Source organism: Vombatus ursinus, unplaced genomic scaffold (assembly GCF_900497805.2).
Source record: "Vombatus ursinus unplaced genomic scaffold, bare-nosed wombat genome assembly UNPS02014825.1, whole genome shotgun sequence".
Lineage (NCBI taxonomy): Eukaryota > Metazoa > Chordata > Mammalia > Diprotodontia > Vombatidae > Vombatus > Vombatus ursinus.
The window spans coordinates 892,729-903,397 of NW_020954603.1; the positions used below are offsets into that span (position 1 = coordinate 892,729).

Below are 10,669 nucleotides of genomic sequence, written 5' to 3' on the forward strand. Positions count from 1 at the left end.
ACGGCATTCTTCCCAGCCAGGAAGCCTCAGTGGCCAGGAGACTAGAACCCGGGTCTGCTATCTACGTAGCGCGGGAAAACGGCATTCCGCCTCACAAGTAACTGCGCAGGGGGCTAAGCGCTGCTCTGATATTTACGGCGCTGTCGGGTCCGCCCCCACCCCCCGCACCTAGTCCAGGCTTGCAGTTCCCAGCTGGATTCTGCGGAGGTCGGCGGCTCGCAGAACGAAGGAGAGAGGGATTCCGGAGTCGGAGTCGTCCCTAGCAGCTAGCTCAGGCCCCGCCCCTCAGCTCCGGACCTCGACTGGGCTCCGCGATCCGAAGCTCCACTCCGCTTGGGGGAAGAGCCAGGAGGGTGGGAACTAGGAGTCCGGGCGGCCCCGCCCCGTAGGGGTGGGGGGCGGGGGACGCGAAGCGCCCCGGGCCCCTCCTGCCCCCGCATGGAGGGGACCCCGGAGGGCTCGGCGCCCGACCTGCGGGACGTGGAGGGCAAGGTGGGTCGGAAGACTCCCGAGGGGCTGCTCCGCAGCTTGCGGGGCGAGGGAGAGCCAGTGTCCGCGCTGCTGCAGCCTCCCCGAGGGACGCCAGAAGCCGGCCACGGCCTCGGTCTGGGAGACAAGGTCACGGCGCTGAGGCTGGAGCTGGTGAGTGAGTCTCTCCCTCTGTGCCCCGCTCTCCCCCGCCGGATTTTAAACCTGGTCTCCGTCCCAGCCAGTCACTCCCCACCAAAGGGTTAAATAAAGCTCCTGCTTGATACCGCGCCCCCCCCCAGCCCCCACCGCCCACAGGGTTAAAACCTGGCCGGGTGTGAGCTGAACCCGGCTTTGGGGCTGTGGGCAACCGTAAGCCTCCACCCCCAGGGCTGGGGAAAAGACTTTCTGGGGCTTTTTCCATCGCTCGATTTGTTTTGTTTTGTTCTGTTTTGTTTATCCCGTCCGGGTCCATAATAAAAGGTCAGGTTTGTTTTCTTTTTCCGTGGGGGATGTTGGGGCCTGCGTCACTCCCCAGACACTTGCTCCGATCCAGCACGCAGATGCAGCACCACCGCTGCCTTGGCCCGGGCTGTAATGCCGACCGTCAGCAAGCTGTTAGGACCCTGGACAAGACCCTTCCCTCAGTGGGCCCCGGTCTGTTCTGTGCAAAGAAGGGTCCTCGGACGCCATCCATTCCATCTCTTATCCGTCGACCCCCATAACTTTCACCAAAGACAGGGCTGCAGGAAGCCACTGCGGCGGGACGAATCGCCCTCCCCGTCTCCTCAACCCTTCTCTTTCCCAGACCCTGGCCACCTCCTATTCACTGGCGCCTTTGCGCTAGGGTAAGAAGGGGGTGCCGCGAAAGCCCAGGCTCCGAGGAGCCATCTGCTTCCCCCACCCCTCACCGTGGGTGTGTGTTTGTGTTGGGCAGAAGGTGCCCAAGCTGCCATATCCCCACTCACGACTTTTCAGCACCCCGACTCTGCTAAAGGCCAGTGGTCCCTGAGTTAGCTGGAGAACCCCTCTCCCCAGGATCTTAGGGCTCAGAGTGAGAAACAGAGGCAGCTGGAACACGATGGAGAGGACCCTGAATTGGACATCAGTGGAGGCTACTGGGCAGCTTTGTGACCTTGGGCAAATCCTTCAATTCTATGAGTCTCAGTTTTCTACTCTGTAACTTGGGAGGGAGGCAAGGAGAATGGTGGTAAGGCAAAGGAAAACCTTATTTTGATGATTGCTTACACTGCCTCCTGGTGGCCTCGGGGGTGACCTTGGAGTCTCTTCTGAGAGAGCTCAACTGAATTGACCCGGCATGTGGGGAAAAGGGAGAGCTCTCAGGCTGGCCCTGAGGCACCCAGTGCCGCGGTGCCTCCAATCAATAGACTGTGGGTCTGCTGTCCAAGGCCAACTGCACAGAAGACTGGCCTCTAGCATCACAGGGCTTTCCACTAGAGAAGTGAATTGTCTTCAGCTAAAACTCAAAAACCTGCTGTGATGGAATGGTGGGGCTCCAATCTATGATGATGTCATGGGGTTAATAATAGTTATAGCCCCCATTTGTATAGAAAAGTTTACAAAGCACTTCCCCACTCCACCCCTCTGGTAGCTAGTTGTTACTCCACTTTACAGATGGGGAAACTGAGGCCCAGTGGTAAAAGGAACTTGTCTGAGGTCACTCAGCTAGTGTGAGGCCTAGAAAGGCATGTCCCAGACCCTTTCCCTTTCAGTGTTAACACTTTCTAACTTCTCCCTCTGTCAGCTGAAATGGAGGGTTCAGACCCCCTGAGCAGAAGAGGTAGTATTGGGGGAAGGGGTTTTTCACAACCTTTGAATTTTCATCCCCCATGAGGAAGCCTGCTTAATTGAGGTGGGGAGTGCAATGGGGAGCCATGCTCCTCTAGTTTCTCCTAAAACCCCCAATCTGGCTTTCCAGGGACCCAGCTGGCATTGAGATTTGGGTATCCTGGTATCCAGCCTCATCTAATCATCTTCTCCTTTCCCCTGGGGTGGGAGAATGGCTAGGGCCTACAATTTTCCATGAATCTGTGACTCTGTAAGCTGTAAAGTGGACAGTAGGAGACCCACATTCCAATACCCGCCCTGTCCCTTACTGGCTGTGAGTATAGGCAACTCCCTTCTCTCCAGGTCTGTTTCCTTTGCTGTCTTAAGGAGCCTAGATGGTCTGACATTCTATGATGTCCCTTCCAGCTTGGAGACTCTGTGACTTTGGGGCACTGGCCCTTTAAGGCTCCCTATTACCTCCCCAAAATCTGTGCGTGGGAAGGGAGGATGGCTCTGCCCTTCATGCCTCCATCTGCCACCCCAGCTGTCCCACTCAAGATGGGCTGGCACAGGATCCTCCTTATGCCCAAGCCCCAGCCTATTCCTCCCTTCCTGATCACCTCCTGACCTACAGTCTGAATATTGTGGCAGAAGTGGCCCCTTGGGGGGCTGGGGAGGGTGGCAGGGTTGGGGGGGGGAGGCATTTCTCTCCCTTCCCCCTCCAGGAGACCTCCCACTCTTGCTGCTGTTGCCTTGGTAACCAGAGCCCCTGGGTATATTGTAGCCCAGGCTGTCAGTGTGGTGTCCTAGCTCTGCCCCTTACAAGCTGAGTGACCTTGAGCAAGCCGTTTCCCTCCTCAGGGTCTCAGTTTCCTCCTCTGTAAAATGATGGGATCAAACTTGGTGATTCTCAAGGTTCCCTTGAGCTCAGACATTCTATGCTTCCACATTCTCTGAGAATCCCCAAATGCCTCCAGTAAGTGTTGTGGGGGTGGGGGGGGCCTGGGAGCCAGGAAGTGTGGAGTCCCTGCTTTTTCCGGGGCCTGGACAGTGATGTCACTCTCTACCCTCCATCCCCCACAGCCATACATGCATATTCATACCTATTCTCTGGCTCTGGCTGTCTCTTCCTTGAGGCTGAGAGGCTGTTGCCTGGTTCTTAGAATTCTGTAGGGGGAAAAAAAAGAAATCTGTAGAGACAGTGTTCTCTCTCAGAGAGCTAGTGGTATAATGGATAGAGCACCAGGTGTGGAGTCAGGAAGACTCATCTTTGTGAGTTCAAATCTGGCCTCAGACACTTCCCTGCTGCATGACTCTGGGCAAGTCACTAAAATAACCCTATTGGCCTCAATCTCCTCATCTGTAAAATGAGCTGGAGAAAGAAATGGCTAAACCATTCCAGTATCTTTGCCAAGAAAGGCCCAAATAGGGTCACACACGACTGAATAACAACAAAATGTTCTCTCTCACCTTCGCACTACCTGGCCTCTCTGGGTGGCTCCCCATTTGGGGCAGAACCTATTGTAGGGTCCCCTAGGGGGACTCATGACCAGAGCCCCATACCCTCTCCCCAAGGCTTGTAGTCCAGTCTGACGCTGAACCAAAATCCCTTCTCTTCTGGCCCTGTCGATGCTTGGAAAGCTCACTACCTTCTTAGGCAGCCCATTCCCCTTTGGGATTGTGAGGAAGCTCCTTCTGGCTGCTTGAAAGCTGGTTCTCAGTACTGTCCTCATTGCTCCAGGCTTGACCACCTGCAGATGGCCCTGGCTGGCCTCACGAGCCTCACATTCCCACCCAGCGGCACAGGGAGGGCCACTGGGGAAATGTTGGTTCAATTGGATTCATCCTGAGACTGGAGGCCTCTCATTCAGCCCCCCCCAACAGCGCTGCCAGCCCCAGAGTCACGTCCACGGCCCGTGGGGCACCACAAAGGTGACTTCCTCTGTCTGTGAGGGGAGCACAGCTTGCCCCAACCCCCTCAGGCATTCCCCCCACATACCGCTGACATGCAGCAAGTCCCAATTTCAGGCACCCACTCTGGTCTTAGGGGCTCTAGAGAAATGGACACACCACACTGCCCCCTCCCATCCAGACTGCCTTGGGCATGGCCCATTCATTCTGTGGCGGATGACAGACTCTTCCGGGACCTCCTTGAAGCTTTTAACCCACAGTCCTTCACTCTCTGCTCGCCCTGGAAGACGCCCTGCCCCTGCTGCAGCCTGAGGACCCCTCCTCTGTCGCTGCCCCTGGCTGACCTTTTCTCTTCAGAGGTCTAGCGCAGGGGTGGGGAACCTGCGGCTTCAAGGCCACATGTGGCCCTCTAGGTCCTCAAGTGTGGCCCTTTGACTGAATCCAAACTGCACAGAACAAATCGTCTTAATAAAAAGATTTGTTCCGTAAAACTTGGACTCAGTCAAAAGGCCACACCCAAACCCCTAGTCTAGCCAATCTTCTTGTCTTATCCTCCCCCCATTCTTGGTGGCCCTCTGCTGACCTCTGGGTTCTGCCCCCAGCTTTCTCACTGACTTGACAGTCTGGCTCTTGGTCAGTTTTCCTCTTTAACCCTATACTTGCTACATTCTTTTTTCCCTTTTTTTTTCTTTTTTGCTAGGCAACGGGGTTAAGTGACTTGCCCAAGGTCACACAGCTAGTAAGTGTCAAGAGTCTGAGGCTGGATTTGAACTCAGGTCCTCCTGACTCCAGGGCTGGTCTCTATCCACTGCGCCACCTAGCTACCCCTCCTTGCTACATTCTTCGGGGACATTATATCCAAGCTGATGAACCCTCTGAGACTCTCATTTCTCATTCCTCAACTTTAGCTACCTCGTCCTTTCCCCTCCAGTCACCAGCGCTCATCATCCTACCTCAGCCCTTGACCAGTCATCAGAAATGTACCGAGGCCAGACCTGGAGAGCTGAGATCCCACTCTGAGAACTGCAGCCTCCTGGCCTTTGCCCCTCACACATCCCAATCCTCCTAGTGATGTTATTGTGACTTCTGATGCCCAGGCCCATCTCTGTCTTCCTCCCTCTGCCTTTCCCTGGCCCCACATTCAACCTTAGCCCAATGGACAGACAATAAACCTTCCCTAGACTCCCTGGACCTATTGACCAGCACAGTGACCTGACCCAGCAGCAGGCATGATGGTGGGCATCCAGCAGGTCTGCCATGAGCGGTCTAGGCCATTTCATTATCCATCCTCTAGAACCAGTGTTAGCCATTTGTGTGATCTTGTTAGGACAGCTGTCTTCAAATAGATAAAGGGCTGTCCTATGAAACACGGATCAGCTTGGCCCTGCTTGGCCCTAGGCACCATGGGGGGGGGAAGTTCCAAATAGGCCTGACCACTTGTAGGGGATGATGTCTAGAGTGGAATTGCGGCCACAGAAGTGCCTTCCATCTCTGAGTTGCTGTGATTCTGTGATTTAGACTCATGGAATGTTAGGCTGTGAAGGGAACTTACAGACCATCCGGTCTAGTCCACTCATTTTGCAGACTAGGAAACTGAGTCATGGAGTATGTGTATGTGTGTGTGTGTGTGTGTGGGAGAAAATGACTTGCCCAAAGGTCACACAGCTAGCATATAAATCAGACCTCCAGACTTGTGATTCTGACTCCTGCCCTGCCCCGTGGGATGGCCTTCATGACTTAGGGGCTGGCCTTGTCCACCCTGCCTGGACTCAGCCTCTGTCCCTCCCTCCCCAGGCTTACCTTCGAGCCATCGATGTGAAGATCTTGCAGCAGCTTGTCACGGTGAACGAAGGCATTGAGGCAGTCCGCTGGCTGCTGGAAGAGCGAGGGGCCCTGGCTAGCCGCTGCAGCAGCCTCACTAGCAGCCAGTACAGCTTGACAGGGGGCAGCCCAGGAATCTGCTCCCACCGGGGCAGCTGGGAGAGCCTGCCCGACCCCACTCCTACCACCACCACAGCTGCAGCTGTCGACCGGCTGGACAGCGTCTCCATCGGCAGCTACCTGGACACACTGGCCTCAGGGGCTGAGCCCGATGACGAGGGGCTCTCCGAGGCTGGCCCCCAACATCCTCCGCCTGGCATGACCTGGGCAAAAGCTCCTCCCTCAGAGGAGAGGTCCTGGATAGAGGCTGACACATCATCGGGGGCCAGGTCTAGGCGGAAGCCTCCCGGAGAGGAGGTCCTTGAGGATGCCAGGTCTGGCCTCAGCTATGGGGCCCACTGGTACTGGGGACAGTGTCAGGATGATGTGACATTCTTGTAGCTGCAGCCCCAGGCTTCTCATCTCCTACAATCCATCCCCTTCCTTTCATTCTCTGAAATGAGGAGACAGTATGGTTTCAAAGGTCACTTCTAGCTTTAAATTTAAGATCTGAAGGTCTGGAGGAAGAGATTGGAAACTAGGCCCCAAGATGTTCCTCAGGTCAGCCTTCCTCTCCCCCAGCTCTTCCCTCACGAGAGGTACTGTCTCTTATGTCCTGTCCTCCTGCTTCAAGAAGTCAGCCAGATGGCAACATTTGCCTAGTGAGGGCCCTGCTTGATTTAGGGGAGGCTGGTGGATTGGGTGCCAGAGATGGGTTAACGTTGCCCCCCTTCCAAGCTAGACTCCCCCAGCTATTAGGTTGGGGGTGGGAGGAGCCATTCTGGAAGCTCCTCCCCATTCTCTACAAAGTCACCTAGAGTGCTGGGTGGTAACTCACCCCTTCCCTGCATCAGGGATAGTATCCTGTCTATGGAGGATGCGGGAGGCCACCTCCCAAACCCACCACCTAGGGGCTATATCTTCCCATTGACTGTAGGATTGGGACACCTGACTGGGTCAATATCACTTCCTGGTGGCCAAGCTTCTCCTTGTCCCTTCCTGGGAGTGATAGGCCCCTGCCTCCCATGGGCTCCCAAAACTTTCTGTCAGCAGGAGCCTCATTTCCTCCTGGTCTCAACCTCACCAGCAGATGGGGAGGAATCTCGTGCTGGTATTCTTCTCTTGCCCACAGTGGGGAGGAGGTGCAGGATTCTGTCTCAGCGGCTAAGCCTGGCCTAACTGACTCTCCTCTTCTCCTGCCACCCCCCCACACACCATTTGTATGCCAATTCATGACCCTTGGTCTCTCTGTCCAGTCTCAGTGCCATGGGGCTTGAGCCTCAGGGTGGGGGGAGGGAGGGTTAGGTTATCTGAGGAGAGGGGGAGGGAGAGGCTCATAATACTCAGTTTCAATAAAGTCCATTGTCGCCTGAGCCTGTTCTGCCCACATGGCACCAGCTGCCCACTGCCCAGTCTGTCTGTTTTCTGTGCGCCTCCAACTCTGTCTCTTTCTATCTCAGCTGCCAAGTTGAAGATTCTTTGTCTACTTTCTCAAAACTGAGGCTGATGGGGTGTCTTGATCTCTGTTATTCTGGTCCACTTGACACGTCTCCCTGTTTTTTATTCTCTGATCTGTGTGTCTCTGTCTCTGACTTGTGTGTCCATCTGTCTCTGTCTTTCTAATGGATGAGGGACTCTGAGTCTCCTCCTCAGGATGGTAGGGTGTCTGGGAGGGCACCACAGACTGGAGAAAGAACCTCTGTCCATAAATTCCCCATGGGGACCTGGCAAAAGGTAGACTAAGGCATGGGGGAAGGAGCTGAAGTCACAGCGCCCAAGGGGGAATGGGAAGCCAATACCCAAGGGCCTAGATCCTTGTTTGATAGCAGATCGGGCTAATTCTAAGTGGAGCTGAGCTTGGTGCCTATGAGTGAGGTTGGCACTCTGGAAGGGGGGGAGTGGCCCAGACAAATCAATTTATCTACATGATAGGCGGGGGAGAGAACAAAGCAGACTCCTCTGGCCAAGGGGCCCAAGTTCAGCTCCCATAAGGCCTGACTCCAACGCCATCAGTCCCAACAGGGCCCAGACAAGAGCCTCAGCTCTTCCAGTCACCAGAGGCAGCTGGTGGCCCAGTGGATAGAGCGCTGGTCCTGAAGTCAGGACTGAGTTCACATCCAGCCTCAGATACTGACTAGCTATGTGACCCTGGGCAAGTCACTTCACCTCTGTCTTAGTGTTTCAGTTCCCTCAAATGTAAAATGAGGATAATAATTGCAACCACCACCCAGGGCTGTTGTGAGGATCCAATGAGATAATAGCTGTAAAAAGCACTTAGCGCAGTGCCTGGCACATAGTAGGTGCTATATAAATTCCCTTTCCCCTCCTTTGCCTATCCAGCTATGGTTGTCAGGGGAGTTTCCCTTCTCCTTCATTTTTAACTCCACCCCCTCCCACCATGGCACAGTTTGGCTACCAGGGAGCTGGCACCATTTGCTGTCCTTTCTGAGCAATAGGTTGGGGTCAGAGGCTGGGAGATGGCTTGTGATATCAGGGGGCTCCCCAGTCCTGACTCCACCGTCTCCCACCTCCCCTCTCCCATCGCTTGCCTTCCCCACCCTCAAATGGCTCCCCAGTTAAGTCCAGCCTCAAGAGTGGCATGAGGTCAGCTAGGATGGTGAAGGCACTGGAGACCAGACAATGGGAGAGGAGGGGACCAGGGACATTCAGCCATCCTAGAGAAGAGAAGACCTGGGGTGAGGGGAGGAGACTGGCTAGATTGCGGTCTTTAAGCCTCTGAAGGACTGTCACATGGAAGAAGGATTAGCCTTGCTCTGCTCGGCCCCAGAGAGCAAAACCAAGACCAGAGCCTAGATGGGGAAAGTTATGGGGATACACAAGCAAGGAAAAATTGACCAGTTAGTTCTGGCCATTAGTGGAATGGAATGGGCTTCCTCAAAAGGTAATGAGCTTCCAGGGCCTGGGTTCAAATCCGGCCTCAGACACTTATTAGCTGTGTGACCCTGGGCAAGTCACTTAACCCTGATTGCCTCCGTAAAAAGGTAGTGAGCTCCCCTTTAGGGCAGAAGCTTTTCACCTTTTTTATGTTGTACTGCACCCCTTTGGACAGTCTGATGAAGCCTCTTGACCCCTTCTCAGAAAAATATTTTTTAAATGCAAAAAGTGAAATATACAGGATTACCAAGGAAGCCAATTATAGTGAAATACAGTTATCCACAATATTGGAAGTTGCAAGTTCCTGGAAGCGAGGCTCTGAGCTCCTGCTCTATCTAGGTCTGCAAGCAGGAGCAGAAAAGGAATCCTATTTAGGTCCAGGATAAGCTCAGTGCCTTCTGAGGTCTATGAGTCAGAAGGTCATTATCTCCAGGTCTCCAGGGAATAACACTCTGTGGCCTTGAAAAGGCTGTTTGGATGAGAGCATGTTTGTAATGCTCTTTAAGAAAAAGCCCTGTATGAGGGTTCTCCCGAGGGGGAGGGTTGGAATGTTCGTCTCCCCATCCCTTGCAGCTCATGATGGGGACTCAAGGCCCTTCTCTAGCTTGGCTGCCCTCCTATGGACACTCCAGATTGTCAGTGTCCTCTCTAAACTCTGGTGCTCGGGAGTACACCCAGCACTCCAGCCGTGGTCTGAGCATACAGGGCAGAACACAGGAGAGCTCGAATTGGGGGGAACCTCTTGTCTGAGAGAGAAAGAGGGGGTTCTCTTGCCTAAATCAGACCTTTGCCTACTCTCATAGAAGAGACAATTCCTGCTTTGATCACACACACACATCCTCTCTGACTTCTGGCACTTTCTATACATTTCTCCTCCTGTCCAATGTCCCCAGTGTCCCTGAGCCTGGTAGCAGTACCTAAGAGCCCTGTTGGGTGTAGCCAGGATGGAGAGCAGGGGAAAGGGGGAGCCCTGAGTCTAGGAGCCAGCAGAGAGAGGGCCTAGGATCTGTGGGAATTCAGGGTACCCCTGGAAGCCTGGGAGAGGAGTCTGGCTCCTTGGGTCATTGCTCTAGGCACTGTCCCCACCCCTACCCCAGGGCAGCTATGGTTGGTTACCCTCATATGGGCCTCCTGACTCTGGGTCCCCCTGCAGGCCCCAGGGAAGGGGGCCAGTCACCAGGGTCTGGGAAATCTCTGTGCTCCCTGAAGATCAAGTCCCCAGCATGAGGCTGGTTAGGATGAGGGCTTTCTGGAGGCAATGATGGAGAGGATCTAGTGTGGGTGAGGGAAAAAGAGAAAGAGGGAAGGAGGAAAAGAAGTGAGATCTTAGGAGCCTAGATCCAGAGTTAGAAGGAACCTGCGTCTCGCTCATCCCACCCCTTCATTTTATGAGTCAACTAAGGCCCAGTAATTTGAAGTGACTTGCTCAAGGTCAGCCAGGCAGTAGGTGAGGAGGTAGGAATAAAGGGTGTAATGGGTGAGGGCCTCTCTCAGCCTGAGCGGGCAGCTGAGAGGGTAGGCTGAAGGTAACAGGGACTGGCCAAGGAGCCTAATCCTTTTGAGCACGTGCAGAGTGCTCAGCTGTCCCTGCTAGGAAGAAGGGCCCAGCTGGGTTGGGCAGTGCCACGTCCAGCCTGTATCTGAAGAGTAGCCTCTGCTGAAAGGCCTTCATTGAGGGGAGCCCGCC

At 54.6% G+C, this 10,669-nt stretch overlaps 1 protein-coding gene across 1 annotated transcript; it reads left to right on the plus strand.

The window, feature by feature from the left end:
• The first annotated feature begins 427 nt into the window (after positions 1–427).
• On the plus strand, positions 428–7,406 carry LURAP1 (leucine rich adaptor protein 1). Its single transcript, XM_027838093.1, has 2 exons — positions 428–642; positions 5,962–7,406. The coding sequence occupies exons 1-2, from the start codon at positions 439–441 to the stop codon at positions 6,487–6,489; spliced, it is 732 nt and encodes a 243-aa protein (XP_027693894.1). The 5' UTR covers positions 428–438; the 3' UTR covers positions 6,490–7,406.
• The last annotated feature ends 3,263 nt before the right edge of the window (positions 7,407–10,669 follow it).